The sequence below is a fragment of the Drosophila navojoa genome, chromosome 4 (genome assembly GCF_054131105.1).
Source record: "Drosophila navojoa isolate 15081-1374.11 chromosome 4, UAZ_NAV_1.0, whole genome shotgun sequence".
Taxonomy (NCBI): Eukaryota; Metazoa; Arthropoda; class Insecta; order Diptera; family Drosophilidae; genus Drosophila; species Drosophila navojoa.
Window position 1 is genome coordinate 8374189 of NC_142892.1, and position 15081 is coordinate 8389269.

Sequence of the window (15081 nt, forward strand, 5' to 3'; positions counted from 1 at the left end):
ACGGAAAATCAAAGTTCAAATTTTGAAACTGCAATGCTTTGGTTGCTAAATACATGACTCGCACTGTAGTCTGCATTTTTGCATTATTGCAACATTTTTGTTTTATTATTTATTTATATAATTTAATTCTAGTCAGCTGCTTATTGTGAGTGTGTGTGAAATGAAAGAAAATACGTGCTGGTATTTCCTTTCAATAAATTTTACATACATATGTATGTATATGTATGTATATAAAAAAACCCGCTTAGCAATAGTTATTATCGCACTAGCTGGAAAGCAATACGAGAACAAAGGCTCTTTATTATTTTTTATGAGTTAATAATTCAAAGAATATACGCTATAGATCAATTATGGATTAATTGAAATGTCATTCTTTAACTTAGAAAAAAATGAAAAATTTCTTTTTTATACTACATACATACATATATGTATGTATATATTTTCTTAAAATGATTGAATGATAAAACCAAGGGTTTATTGAAAAATTACAATATAATAGACATTTAATCATAATTATTGCAATCCATTCTGGCATTTAGCGCTTCCGAGAAACATTTAAAAGAGTATGTGAAATATTACTAAGTTTCAATGACAAACAAACATTTCAGTGTCTTACTTTCTGACTAATCGTCTATCAATTATAATAATCATAGTTAATTGCATTCACTAAATAGGATCTATATACTTACATAGGTATTCTCTATAAACTGGTTACAATCGTTGCATTTGATAAATCGATGTACTAGATAATTACATAACATGAGATGTACACATACATATATGTAAATACCTTTTCCTATATACTGATAATACACATACATACATATGTACATAAGTGCATACTGCTTTAGGTATTTACATATCCCTATCGCTTATCGCCTACGCTCGACTTGTTTATATAGAAATTAATAAACAATGGCCATGGAGCATTATCAGCTCGGTTGATTTGGTGGCTGTAACTTTTATCGCGTTATTGATATTATTTGCAGCTGCCAATGTCTAAAATAAAAATGTAGAAATGTATACAATATTTAAGCCGGGTCCAGGACAGGTAAGCGAGTGCAGTGGACCATATGTATGTGCAGGCACTCACAAACACATTCACAAATAAATATGTGTATATGTATGTACATACCACACGGTAAATACATACATACATAAACATAAAAGCAGCTGCTGTCGACGTCGCTCTGCCGGCGTCGCCGACCGTGTTAGCGTCTGCGTCTGGAAGGTGCTCGTCAATGATGGGCTGCAACGACGTGTCATGACGGTGCATTGACACGCGCCAAGAGTCAAAGACTGGACGAGGCCGATGGAATTGCCAGGCGCATGCTCCTGGGCCATGGCTAAAAAATCAATGATCCTAGACTGTTGCAGTTGCAGGCGAGCCATTTAACGCTGGTTGGAAAAGGATAACTGTATTGCAGCCAGCAGTCCTGTTGTGCGGTTGTACGGTACGCCATCTTGCGTACTAATACTTGCCGTAGTAGAAGTTGTACGGGTGTATTGGGGGCGTCATTGTAAAGCCAATGCAGCCAGATGAGAGCAAAGCGTAGCGGGCTGGCAACCTCCTATTGTGTATGTTTGTGTGTATGTACAGACATATGGACGTCTGCAGTCATACAAACATGCATATGTACATACATACATACATATGTATGTTTTTTATGCTTTTCTGATGGCAAGCCAGCACAATGAGCAGCAATAGTTTTTACTGAAATATCACTTAAATGTTTTTGCTCCTTTACAAATTAACAAAATTGCAAAGTTCTAAGAAGTGAATCCAAAAAACGTAAGAAAATATGTATGTACGTATGTTCAAGCAACATCTATATGCTGTCTGAATGCAAACATATACATATGTATGTAGATATATAAGTGTGTGTGCGTGTGTATGTGCACACGTACATCTGTTTTTCTCTCTTTCAGTGGTTCAGCGTTCGTTCGTTGTCGGGGTTGCTATCGACACTGCTTGCGCTTGCCTTGCCTCGCCGCTTGTCGTGTCTTGTCTTTTCGTGTCGTTCGCTTTGGCTACAGCCGTTCGTATGTTTTCGGTTCATTTTCAGTTCAATTTCGAAGCTCGAATAGTAAAGAAGCTATGGATACGCAACAATTTTGATCACTTAATGCATTTAGAAATTCACTATTAAAAGCAAAGAAGAAAAAATAAGTGTTTTGATTTTGATATTGCGGTCTCAATCTAAATTGTGATATTGGTAGTATTTTAACAGCAACAAGAAAGCAAAATAAAATAAAAATACATACAGCAACGTCTGCGTCTCTGTAATTGTGTGTTTTTCCGTTAACGTCTTCGTCAATTCGTATCTCGGAAAGAAACAAATCAATAATCGTAAAGCAAGACAAGCAGAAAGTACAAAATCGTCTGGAATCTCAGCAAAGACTATAATATTAAATATAACTAGAAGTGAGGAGAACTTGAATTTTTCAATAAAAAGAGAAAAATTGTCAAGGTGAGTCGGAGTTGTATTTTTATAAGGCATTTAAATTAACTTGAATTTAGATATAACCCCAAAAACGAAAACGTGACATCACAAAGCTAAAGCTGTTTTTTTCCTCTATGTATGTATGTACATACATATATATGTGTGTATATGTTTGCCTGCACAATGTACATTAATTAAAGCTACAGCTTACAAATATACAAAACCACACACGCGCACACACACCATCAAACGAGTGCTAGTGAGTATTTTATTCGTGCACAAGACAAAACAGAAATAATCAGTTTGCCTTATAAACAAAAAAAAATTATATCATCGGATTTGAGCCATCCAATTCAAAAATTCACTTTTAGGGTGTAAATTAGAATATATAATTAGTAAACTAGTAAAATATTTAATCAGCATAGCTTGAAATATGTTCATTTAGAGTAAAACGAATTTGACACTTTTGCCGGGTGAGCAATGTTCGTTTTTTTTCTCTCGCTCTCGCACATTCGTTCACTCGAGAGGCAAGAGGTCGTTTGCGTAAAAAGATGGCGGCTGCAGAGTTGCTAAATGTTGCTTTTGTTGATTTTAGTCGAATTTATTTACAAAATTACATTTTTTATTACTTAAAATTGTACCTTCTGAAATGTGTTTTCCATTAATATTAAGTAAAATATGACACACTGTTTACGTTAGCATTTGTGACTCTTAAAGCAAATATTTTGAAAATGATGGCAACCCTTTTTCTCATTGTGAATGAGCAGCACTGATGGCGCTTAAAAAAACATTCGCATTTATGTGAAAGAGACGATTGTATCCAAAAGAGTGTGAGAGGAGGGAATATTGTGTGAGTACCGACATATACACAATGCCAGACACATATTTGTTTTCGTTGGAAATTTCGACTACGCAATTTTCGGCGTTATTGTTGTCTATATACATATTTAACCGATGACTATAGTATGCAAAACAATGTTGTCCAATTAATATTTTCAGGCTAGAAGGTCAATCGCTATGACACACGATAGGCTATAGAACTTGTTCTAATTAGATTAATTATTCTGTTTACATTCTGGTCCTCTCTCTATTTATTATTTACGTAGTATTTTTACTCTCGCATCATTCATCATAATAAACATAGTTTGTTGGCTGATGACGCGTCATTTCTGGCTCCACTTTTTACTACATCCGATGAGTGTGTACACATACTCACACACATACATACACATACTTCCTTTACACACTCATTTAATCCCCCAAGCCCAGCAAAGAAGTATTTAGAGTTTTTGTTTTTCTTTGCTTTGTTCCTCATTTCCGTTTGCAGCGGAAGTGGTTCGCTCATGCGTGCGCCGCGTTTCACTCTGCAGCGAACACATAAACCATGGCCAAAGAGACCAAGCCAGGCAGCCATCGAATTGCAGTGTTGCCAATTTTCACAGAGGCTTGTGAAGTTTTTATGCTCCACTGCTTTGAACTTTTGCGCTCGATTCGCAGAAGAAAAAGAGAGAGAGAAAGAAGGCAGAAGAAAATAAATACAGCAACAAAGAGAAAGTATCAACTCAAGCTTTTTCAGCTCAAGCTGGGGCTACTCTTGATTGTTATTGTTATTGGAATAACAATAAAAACACCCGCACCAAGCCGACGCCTACGCGGAGTAGAGCCCCGGGGCCAACGCTGGTGGTCGATGGTTTACCCATACCCTACGCCTACGCTCACAATGCTGAACTGAACTGAACTGTTGACTAGATTTTCCACGCTTTTCACCAATAAAGCGATAGATAACTCTGCTTAATAAACGATTCTCACGTATATGTAGCTCGAAAACCGAGGAAATTCTGTAAAGTAGTTTCGAGTCTTTTCCTTTTTTTTCTAAAGATTTCACATTGTCTTTTGTGTTTGTCCCTTCGCTATCGCCAGCAGACGCGACGGCAATCAGCATGAATGGACCAGGGCGCGGCGGCCCTTGAAAGAGATATAAATGGGAAGGAGTGGGAGAGGTTGAAGAACAAATGCTGGCAGCAGAGCGCTGTAGAGATGCAGAGATGTAGGAAAATTACTTTGGAATTCCCGGAATTCTCTGGGCTGAATCATCTCGAATGCGAGACGACCTTTGAGTCTTGGCCGCGTGAAAAACGACCTTTCATCCATTCTACACACTAACAAGGCGCATTTAATGCGTGTGCCTGTGTGTGTGTTTTCATGAGAGCGTACCCACATTCCAAGTCTCATAGATGCTGCCAGTTAGATAGAGAGAACACAGCACGACTTGACTTTGGGTTTGAGATGAAGAACAAGACTATGGGCAACGGGTCTTTGAACTGAGCCGCCGTTAGGTTTTGGGCAATCGATCAATGTTCAATATGCGAGAGAGCGAGACAGCGATTGAGACATAGAGAAAGAGAGAGAGAGCGAGAGCACAGTAGGCCGCGCTTTAATGCATTCCTCAGCAGCTTGCAGCGGCTCAGTCGCATTTATTATGATTACGGATGATATTGCCCTTTGTTGGGCATTCTTTAAGTACATGGACAACCATCCAACCAGCCAGCCAGCCAGCATCTTGTGTATTTTATTATTATTATCGACGTCGTCGTCGGCGGTCGTTTCGTTCCTGTTGTTGTTTTAGTTGATGTTCTTGTTGTTGTTGCTGTTATTGCTGGCTGCTGCATTTCTTGGAAGGACACACAACACAGCACAGCACATATACGCACATCATATTCTTTGTGCATGTGTGTGCGTGTGTGTTTGTGTATTCTTGTTGGCGTCGTTTGCTTCTTCTCCCCATGTCCTTCTCCACTCTGTACTTCAAGTTCTGCGTGACGACGACTCATGCTTGATTGTCGCTCCCTCTCCTTATATCCCTCTCGCTCGCTCTTTCGTTTCATGCTGCTCCACTCGTTCGTATCTGGTATCACCGCATTCCAATCTCAGTTTAGAAGACAACAACAACAGCCGAGAAAAAAGAATGGTAAAGTGTTTATAATAGTTTCCCACAGTCTGAGGTTACACACACACACACGCTCAGAGAGATACGCTCACATATAGTAGAGTAGAGACCTTTGCTGGCTGCGGTTACCTTCACTTACAACACAGCATTGAAACTCCAATCCCCAAGCCCAGCTTTATAGCTATGCTTGGTTTCCAATCAGAAAACCAGCCAACTTCAGTTGGTGTTGTTTTGTTTGCATTTTGCGTGGCGCAGAGCAGAGTTTGTAGAAAAGTTGTTCAACTGCATTCCAATGCGCGCCTCGTTGGGTTCGTTTGGTTTGGTTTCAGTTTTGGTTTGGCTGTGTTGCATGGGGCGCACTCTGCTACTCTGTTTGTTGCCTTGCCTCCTGGGCTCTAGCTGTCTGTCTGGCCTTTGATTATGATTTTTCTTTACTTTGCAGCACAGTCAGAGTCTCTCTGTGTGTGTGTGTCTTTCCACTTTGGTATTTTCTTAGGTTCTCATGTCATTCATGCGCCCGGGAGGCCCTTTTCGGTATAGACGCTTCTGCGCTGTCAGTTCACATTTGTTGATGCACACAAGCGCATGTTTGTTTTTAAATTAAAGTTTATAAATTGTTACAAATACAAATACAAAATAATATAATATTGTGCTGAGCTAGCTGCCTTATCGATATATTTAGCGCGAATATATAGCATATGCCACTGCAGCCCTGGTAAGTGATTGCATTCATGATAAATGCAAATATTTTTGACATATGGCAACACTATTTATCGACTGTTGACTGCATATTGAACTTTTGCTTGCATTTCCTGCTAAAAGCAATGCATTTTAAACAAAAACACAAAATGCCAAAGCGCTTACATTACAATTGTTAATGGGCATGCATTCCGCAGCAATAAAAGCAACAGCAACAACTACAAAAACAACAGCAGCGAGCAGCTGTAATTGCAAGCTTCTGCACTTTGTACTTGGCAACAACAACAACAGCAGGCAGCAGCAGCAGCAGCGCAATTGAAGCAATGCAACAGCAACAACAACAATAAGAAGATGAAGAAGAAGAAGAACTGTAGCAACCATCCAGCAGCATCTCGAAGCTATCATCTTTGTCTGATTCTGTATTGCTGCCGCCACTGCGGACGCTGCTGCTGTTGCTCCACTTCAAAAACAATGCGCAATCTCTAGGGTAGAGAGAGAGCTCCAACGTCTCGGCCATTTGTAATTTACAATTGCTTTTGTTTTATTTTATGCTTTTATTTATTTTTGCATTTGGTGTGTACGCCCGTTTCTGTACGCCTTATTTTTTTTGCACTCTTTCTTTGCACCCAACCAGTGCAACTGTGTTAAGTCTGTATGTGTCTGTGTGTGTATGTGTCTGTGTGTGTGTGCGCGCGAGTGTGTGTACGACTGTATACGTGCATAGTTGTTTTTCCATTGATGGTTTTGGGTGCCTATTGCTGTTGCACTCGCACTCGCTGGCCGACAAGGCAGCGCAGTCATCGCTGCACTTATGCTGCACTGCTTTTTTATGCTGTGGGGCGCTGCTTGCGGCTGCTGCCGCCGCGAAGTCGTTTGACTGCATTCCATTAAAACTTTCTCACAGTCGGGCAAGCTGTGAGCCGCACGACGAGTGCTTGGCACTGCCCCAGCTCCAACCAACCACCCAGAGCCCCCTTGTCCTCTTTGTCTACCGTTCTCTTTCTGTATTTCTGTCTCTCTGCCGCAGCAGCAGTCGTTGCCCCGTCGTGCTGCAATTGTTTGGCGTGTTTGGCTGGTTTGTGGCTTGGCTTGCAATGCCCTGGCTTGGCTTTAAATTTGGACTTTGTACAATGTCCCGACACGGCGTTCGTGCTCGCTGCTGGGCCTGCCGCCTGCCGCCCATCCCGTGTGCCCACCCCGCCGCTTGTCGTGAAGTAAATGTCGAAAACGGCTTACAATCTCTTTGGAAAGACCACCAAAACAGTTCAACGCCAACGGCATAGTTTAACTATCGTTCATATATGTGTGTATGTAACACAGAATGCATACCATTCTATATGTCCATGTATTTATCTTGGCTCTTGACAACACTGATAATAGCTGAGCTCTGATTATAACGAATAGACATTCCTATAAAAAGAACTTTCATTTAGAAGGTACTCATATTTAATTCTTTTTTGTTATCTATGATACTTCCGTTTTTGCTTTTTCGCATTATTTGCGTCTACGTGTATTTCATATTAATTATATGGAAAGTACGTTGAGTCAGACTGGAGCTTATCAGACCACCTAATAGGCACCAGCCAACCACTAATGTGCGCACGTCATGGTGCATAGCCGAATGTTCTATCTTCTGTTTTTCAATCGAGCAGCTGTGTGTGTTGACTGCTGCTGCATGGTTTATTGTGGTGCAGGCTCGCATCGGCGCATTGCATCCACACGCAGTTGTAAGATAGCGTACACTACGCTACGTTTGCAGTGTGTTGGATACAACCCCATGAGCGAGCGTCTGTAAAAAAAACTACCCCTGTTCATTAGATGTTGCTGGCGCGAGCGAGACAGCGCTTGCTAGACAGTTTTGCCATATTTTTTAAGGGCTGCTTTAAAGTTCATTGTTGTGCAAAGATTGCAAAATATATACACAAAACATAGGTAAATAAAGGAAAATATACAAATATAATTATTTATAGAGCATGAGCTTACTGATTATTTATCAGAAATTTTGGCTGCTCGAATCGAGAATGGATCGATTTATAAATACAAAAAATGTCAATGATAAGATTCTGAAAGTTATTAATCGTTTTTGACATATGCGACAAATAGCAATTTGAGAATATTTTAATTTGCGGTCAGAAATTATGCATTTTTAAGTGTTGACATTCCTTTTGTTTATATTTCTCGAGTATATTTTTTACGGTTAAATTAAACAAAGTATTCATGGGGTCGCTCAGTCAGAGCTGAGCTGTGAGGTGGCGCATGCCACTCTACTGCTTTCGCGTAAATCCCATATATTTCCTGATAATTCTATAAAATTTGTTATCTAAGCGATAACGCTATCTTTTATTAATAAAAGCAATATTAACGTGACTATTTTGTTTTGTTTTCTAGTTGCCATTGGAAATTGAAAGGAACAACACACCGAAAAGCAGTGACAATTCTTTATCATCAAGATGGCGAATATAGCAACGCAGCCAAGGTTCACTCTGTTTGCACCTGCAACATCAACAGCCCTGGATCAGGTGGACAACAGCACGAACAGCACAGCAACGCAACTGCTAAAGTCGTTCGTCAACAGAATGAATGATAAATACCATAGGGAGGACGAGCGCCTGAAGACGTTCGAGACCTGGCCGTTGCCCTGGCTGGATAAGAACGTGCTGGCACAGACTGGTATGTTCTATACGAATGAGGATGACAAGTGCAAGTGCTACTTCTGCGAGGTGGAGATCGGTCGTTGGGTGCACGAGGATCATCCCGTGAATGAGCATCTACGTTGGTCGCCCAACTGCCCGCTTCTGCGCCGTCGCACCACCAACAACTTGCCTATAAATGCGGATGCCTTGGATCGCAACCTGCCACAAGCCAGCTTCGATGTGTGCGGATCAAATGATACATCCTCGTTGGATATACGCGAGAACGCCTACTCTGAGGGCTTGCCCTCTATACAGTCGACGGGCATGAACAGTTTTCAGCCAGCGCGAGCCGCCAGTGTTGGCTCGTCGACAACACCAGCGTCAACGAACAGCTCGAGCGGCGGCAATTATTTTCCCGAGTATCCAGAGTATGCCATCGAGTCGGCACGTCTGCGCAGCTTCGAGGACTGGCCGCGCAACATGAAACAGAAGCCACAGCAGCTCGCCGAGGCGGGTTTCTTTTATACTGGGGTCGGCGATCGCGTACGCTGTTTCAGCTGCGGCGGCGGCCTCAAGGACTGGGACGACAACGACGAGCCCTGGGAGCAGCATGCTCTCTGGCTGGGACAGTGTCGCTTCCTCAAACTGATCAAGGGTCAGCTCTTCATCGACAGTGTTATGGCCGCAGCAACCGAGGCAGCCAAGCAGGATCTGGCGAAAGAGCAGGAACAGGCCCAAAGTCTAAACGTCGCCTCCACGCAAAGCTCAGCCAGCAGTACTATCGCTTCGTCAGATATTGCTCCGGCTACTGCTGGTGCTGCTGCAGCTGTTGCTGCTGGTGCTCCACAACCAGAGGCGGCCAGCGAGGGCGATGTGCCGCCAACAGCCGCCACACGCATCTACAACAAAATCGTGGCACATTCTGCGGCCGACTCTATGGGCACGGGCACGGCGACGACAGCGCCTGGCGCTCCAGCTATCGTGCCCGAGGAGAAGCTCTGCAAGATCTGCTATGCGGCCGAGTACAACACCGCATTTTTGCCGTGCGGGCATGTTGTGGCATGCGCCAAGTGCGCCTCGTCCGTGACCAAATGCCCGCTCTGCCGGAAACCCTTCACCGATGTCATGCGTGTATATTTTTCTTAAATGGCATCGAGTCCACCATCCTAACCTATACTGGACGTCCGCAGGAGGCTAGCGCGGCCAATTGTTCTGGCCGTTATCTGAAACACAGCACCACCCCCCGCTCGCCATCGCAACAGCCAAAAACGCCGCCGCCTCGGCTGTAACGGCCAGCGGGACTCGTGGATTAATCCTTAAGTTCAGCTGGCCGTTACACAACAAATGATGTGGACACATTAGTCTAGAATGTATAGTTGTACTAAAGTTTAAATAACATAATATTCGTAATAATAAATTACTTTCGGCAAACACTTGATGTTTAATATATATATTACATGAATGCACTACATAAATTTGCATGGGTTGCCCTAATAATCTTATTTTTTTTCTCAAATAAACCATTAATTTATGTATATTAAAAAAACAGATAACATAATATAGAGAGCTCTATTATTCAAATCAAATGCCGTTGTTTACTTTTTATACATATACATTTATATGTATATAGATCCATCGAATATGATCAAACGTGGCAATAATCTGGAGATTGTAAAGAGGCCCCGCCTTGCATAAGGTTGTCATAAAGTGATACCAAAGTTGTATTACTCGCGCAATAGAATTTCTATATGGATTTTGTACAAGGTTAAATGATATATAAAATATATATGGTCTGTATATTGCGTTTGAGTTGGCTAAGGCAAGTGCGCTATAAGGGATTGGCCAACAGGAAGATAAGGCTGGGGTCTATAAGAGGACATGCAATTATTGTTGATTTGTCACTAGATCTGCAAGAATTGAAGAAATACCTCTGCAGACTGCTTCAAGTCGAAATACCATTCGAATAGAGACTGATTGATAATGTCTTATCGCATAACCATTCTCTATCCGTATACATGCGAGTTGGACGTTCATTATTTAAGAGCTAATACAGCTATAAATTGATCTGAGTTTTTTCTTCAAAATTGTTCAACCACACATAATTAAATATATTGAAACAAAGCTAAGAAATGTTGCAATTGTCAACCACATATATATGTATATGCATATAAAAATACAACCAGCACACATATATACTTCTATTTATGTATATAATACAACATAAATATATACATAAATAGATTGGATCGAATGAAGTGGAGCTGATTGGAAGTGGTGCAGATTAAAGAACCTTTGCCTTGCTGCTAAATATAAGAATAATCGCGTATATCAATTTAACTCAGATTGGAAATAGCAGTCACCAAGACCAGTGATAAAGTCGTATAATATATGTACGCTTCATACAACAGTTGGATTACTCATGTATGCATATCTAGAGTGCAATGAGTTTGGTATCTTAATTGCTCATTAAGCAAGAGGCGCAATGAGTAAAGCTTTAAAAACAAACAACTTTGTACTATCAGAATTTCGCATTGCAGTCGTATTGGACTTGAGTAGTCAACAAAGGCGCTGCGATTTCATAATTAGCTCGCAACCTGGATCTCTGTTAATTGTTATCAGTGATATCAGTGTAAGCGTGCTGTTATCAGGCCGACGTTTGCACAGTTGACGACGACGACTAAAATAAAGTTCATTCAACTGCAACAGCAAATGCAACGAGCATTGCAGTTGGTCCATCTCATCAGGCGGCTAACTGCTTGGCCTGGCTAAAACCGTTTGGCATTTCCAGTTTGCAACTAACGTTTCCATTGGCAGCAATTCATATTTTTAGCTAGATCCGGTTGCTAGACGCCGTCACTAACAACGGCTGGGCAGCTATTTATCATCCAGCGCGTTGCATCAGCTCCGATTGTGGCACAATCCATGCGGGTGGTAACTAAGCTCGAGTGAATCAAGCGCCTTGACTCATCGTTGTCGCTGACTGTTCCTTGAATAGTTGTTTGCCTGAAGTCAATACGCATATAGAGTATCAAATGATTCGGACATACCTTGAGTCCATGCAAATCAATGAATGCTCCAGTTCGCTCGCAATAGATATTCAATGCTGACCTTGGCTTACGTGTGGCTTTTAATTAGCCATTAAATGTAAAGCTATGCTAAACTGAAGGTCGAACTGGAACTTTTGATTGCAATCAGAATATATATACATATGTATCTATAGATATAACGATAATTGTATAGAGCTTAGTTTAAACAAGTTTGAATCGCATGCTGCAAATAGTTGAAATTATTTCTATAGAAAAGATAATATATATATTTAGAATTTCGTGATCAATTTTAAATGCCGCCTCCCTCGCTCTCTCTCTCTCTTTCGCTCTGTCTGTCATTCTGCATTATAAATTTGAGAATAGCTATATTTAGCAAGTTTTTAAATTGACACGCAAATGACATCCAAATATGATTCGTGTGACGAATTACGTATACGTAATATATTTTGTATGAACAGCTGCAGCAGGCCATACACATATACATACATATATGTATATACAGACATAGGTATATATGTTTTATTGTATATACATTCTGTTGCGGTGATGCCATTTTAGCAACTTTAGAGCTTTTGTCCCATTTTCAGAGATATTTTTAGTACCATCAAGGTTTCACTATCCATTAAACAACTTATTCTTTTGAATATTTTTAAAAGTAAGACAGCAGCAATGCTTTATAAAACCTAGAATGAGATTTATGGCTGATGATGTATCATTATGAGTTATATTCTATTCTGGCAGATCTACGATAGAGGCGACAAGAAAACTAAATCAAAATTGTGAATAAGCCATACGAAAATTCTACAGAAAATTTATTGAGTAATTTTGATAAAGCTAAAATATTATTAAAAAATATAAGCTAAAAGTTATTAAAAGTTCTTTTTCGAAAGCTCACATCGAACTTTGGCTGCATGCATTTTATATGATATCATAGCTCTCAATTTAATTGATAAATGTCAACGTTTGCTATGGCAATTAACTAAGAGTGCCTTAAAAGTATCTGACTGGCAGATACTCTAAAAAATATGAAGATGGAAGTATAAATCTGAGCTGCTTCTAGTAGAAAATTATATGACCAAAGCCAATTTATAGGCAGGCAATTAAATATATACTTATGAGTACTTATACATCATATATAACTCTGCGATAAATATAAATATTTTTGCTACATATTATTCTACATAACAAATTTATTTATCATGTTCACTGCTTTACTTGAGTATAAGTAGTGAACTGCTCATTGAACTGCTTGGTTGTTGCACTGACTAAATGCAACACATTGCCAACTACGTGGAAACAGAAGCGGCTTTGCATATATTCTCTGTTTCATTGAATTCAAAAGAAATACAGAAATCCAATTTCTAACGTCGACTCAATATTTCCAGATTGACAAATTTGTCATTGGCCGTAAGGAAGGCCTTGTGCACATTGGCATGTATTGCCACGTCGATGAGATTCGTGTTGCTGAAGTAATCCATGGCAACGACATTCGCATTCAGGCCCCACGGCCCGCTGAGCCATTGATTTACCTTCGGATTGATGACAGCGGCTCGCTCCTTGGCCGTCTGCAATTTGTGGGCGTTGAGCGCCTGCTCAATGCTCATCACAGCATGGAATATCCAGCCATCGTCCTGCACAGGTGAGTCCGGCTTCCGGCTGAACAGCAGACGCATATAGTCCAGAGTCTGGGACATGTTCATGTAGCTGGTGCTGAAGCGCTGCCAGGGCGGGCAGAGCAGCACGGATTCTGTAAGCAAGACGTGCTCAATGGCTAAAGGATGCTTTAAGGTGTATATATAGGGTATATACCATTCTCTGGATGTGGCAGCTCCTCTGTGGGAAACAGCAGCAACACCTGCCGGCCGAGCACACGCAGATCATTGTAGCTGCGATCGGCGCAGTGTTCATTGCTGCTCACGTTCCGCTCGTAGAGCACCTGGCCCAGCTCCTGCCGGATGAGATGGTAGAGGCTGCTGTAGATCTCCGGGTGCTTGTAGAAGCCAATGGGAAACGAGCTAAAGTCCAGCACGACTATCTCATTCGAGAGCTCAACAAAGCGACGCACATCGCGTAGCACATCGATCACCGGATTGATGAACATGTTCTCGTTGACCACCCAAAAGTTCTCCGATTCGCTGCCGCTGTCCGCGCTATAGCGATAGCTGCAAGAGGAGGGGGTCATTAGACTGTGGCAAATGTCTGGAATTTCTCTAGCCGCGCACCCCACGCTCAGATCCAGATAGCGAATGCCAAAGACCAGCTGCGACCACACATCGAAGTGCTGAGCGACCAGGTAGTCCTTGATCAGCAGCGACTTGGTCTTGCTGTAGTTGGTGATGTAGGCGCCGGAGGCGTGTGTGCCTGGCAGAAAGAGCTTCTTGAGCGGCATGCTCGCCGCGTCCTTGAGGTGGGCCAGCCAATTGGGCTGGATCTTCAGGCAGTCGATAGTCAGCAGCTCGTTGCCATTGTAGCTGGCCACGTAGTAGGGCAAGCACTTGCCTTTCGGGTACTTGGTGGCCGTGGTCTGTCCGGCCGTGGGCCGATTCCAGCCGCCTGGAAACTGCAGCTTGCCCAGCTTAATGGGCGTAAGTCGCTTGCCCGTGCGATTCTGTATGCCGTCGATGCGCAGCTCCGGCTGAAAGTTCGACACGGACGGATCCTGACGATAGATGCCCACCCACTCGGGCGGTGCATAGCAATCGGGTCCCCAATTGACCTCCAAGCAGGCGTCGGTCAGCGATTTGCCCGACAGCGAAATGGTCAGGAAAATGGGGCAGCTAGCTGGAGCCAGACATTAGCCGTTATCCACTAGCCATTAGCCCCGTTGGGCCACTCACCTGAAAGCGGTGCCACCAGCAGCTGCAAATGCAGCGCAAATAAAACAATTTTCCACATTTTCCACTGCAACCGAGTTGACACTGAATTTTCTTTGCGTCTTGATTGCTCGAGTTCTGGCGATGAATTGAAAATGAGACGAACCACAAATTTGTGGCTTTTGTGGCTCAATTGCACCACCGCCACCTCCACACTATGCCGCAAACCTATGAAACTGAGCGAAATCTCGTATTTTGGTCGAGCTTTTATTCAATTAAGCCTAATGAATGCTGTGCTGCGTAGGCGTCGCATTAAGAGAGTGAGAGTGAGAAAGAGAGGGGGAACTTTGAGATGCGAAAATACGTTCTCTTAACTTTTTAAAAATGTTTGGAAATTAATTTTATATGAACTTCATTTCTTCAATTTAAAAATTCAAAGATCAGAAAATATAAAAAAAAAATAAATAAAAAAAAAAAAAAAAAAAATCCAAGCTGATA

The 15081-nt window shown here is 41.7% G+C and overlaps 2 protein-coding genes and 1 long non-coding RNA gene across 3 annotated transcripts; 1 reads left to right on the top strand and 2 right to left on the bottom strand.

Annotated features, from left to right (window-relative positions):
- Positions 1 to 471: 471 nt before the first annotated feature.
- On the bottom strand, positions 472 to 1812 carry LOC115561903 (uncharacterized). Its single transcript, XR_016196625.1, has 4 exons — positions 1649 to 1812; positions 1483 to 1568; positions 1136 to 1398; positions 472 to 999 (listed from the first exon to the last, which is right to left on the bottom strand). It is a non-coding gene; the product is annotated as an uncharacterized LOC115561903 (long non-coding RNA).
- Positions 1813 to 2030: 218 nt separating this feature from the next.
- Diap1 (Death-associated inhibitor of apoptosis 1) lies at positions 2031 to 10309 on the top strand. Its single transcript, XM_089258766.1, has 2 exons — positions 2031 to 2471; positions 8479 to 10309. Exon 2 carries the CDS (start codon positions 8541 to 8543, stop codon positions 9867 to 9869), a length of 1329 nt encoding a protein of 442 aa, XP_089114892.1. The 5' UTR covers positions 2031 to 2471; positions 8479 to 8540; the 3' UTR covers positions 9870 to 10309.
- A 2669-nt stretch (positions 10310 to 12978) lies between these two features.
- LOC108651530 (uncharacterized) lies at positions 12979 to 14791 on the bottom strand. Its single transcript, XM_018101319.3, has 4 exons — positions 14608 to 14791; positions 13993 to 14551; positions 13580 to 13932; positions 12979 to 13517 (listed from the first exon to the last, which is right to left on the bottom strand). The coding sequence occupies exons 1-4, from the start codon at positions 14663 to 14665 to the stop codon at positions 13132 to 13134; spliced, it is 1356 nt and encodes a 451-aa protein (XP_017956808.1). The 5' UTR covers positions 14666 to 14791; the 3' UTR covers positions 12979 to 13131.
- Positions 14792 to 15081: the final 290 nt, after the last annotated feature.

Bases quoted from the DNA above. Each gene is read 5' to 3' on its own strand.
- Diap1 (XM_089258766.1), top strand. From the start codon at position 8,541: ATGGCGAATATAGCAACGCAGCCAAGGTTCACTCTGTTTGCACCTGCA.
- LOC108651530 (XM_018101319.3), bottom strand. From the start codon at position 14,665: ATGTGGAAAATTGTTTTATTTGCGCTGCATTTGCAGCTGCTGGTGGCA. The intron at 13,933-13,992 runs GTGCGCGGCTAG...CTCCTCTTGCAG, and splicing joins TATCTGGATCTGAGCGTGGG to CTATCGCTATAGCGCGGACA. The intron at 13,518-13,579 runs GTATATACCCTA...TCTTGCTTACAG, and splicing joins GCTGCCACATCCAGAGAATG to AATCCGTGCTGCTCTGCCCG.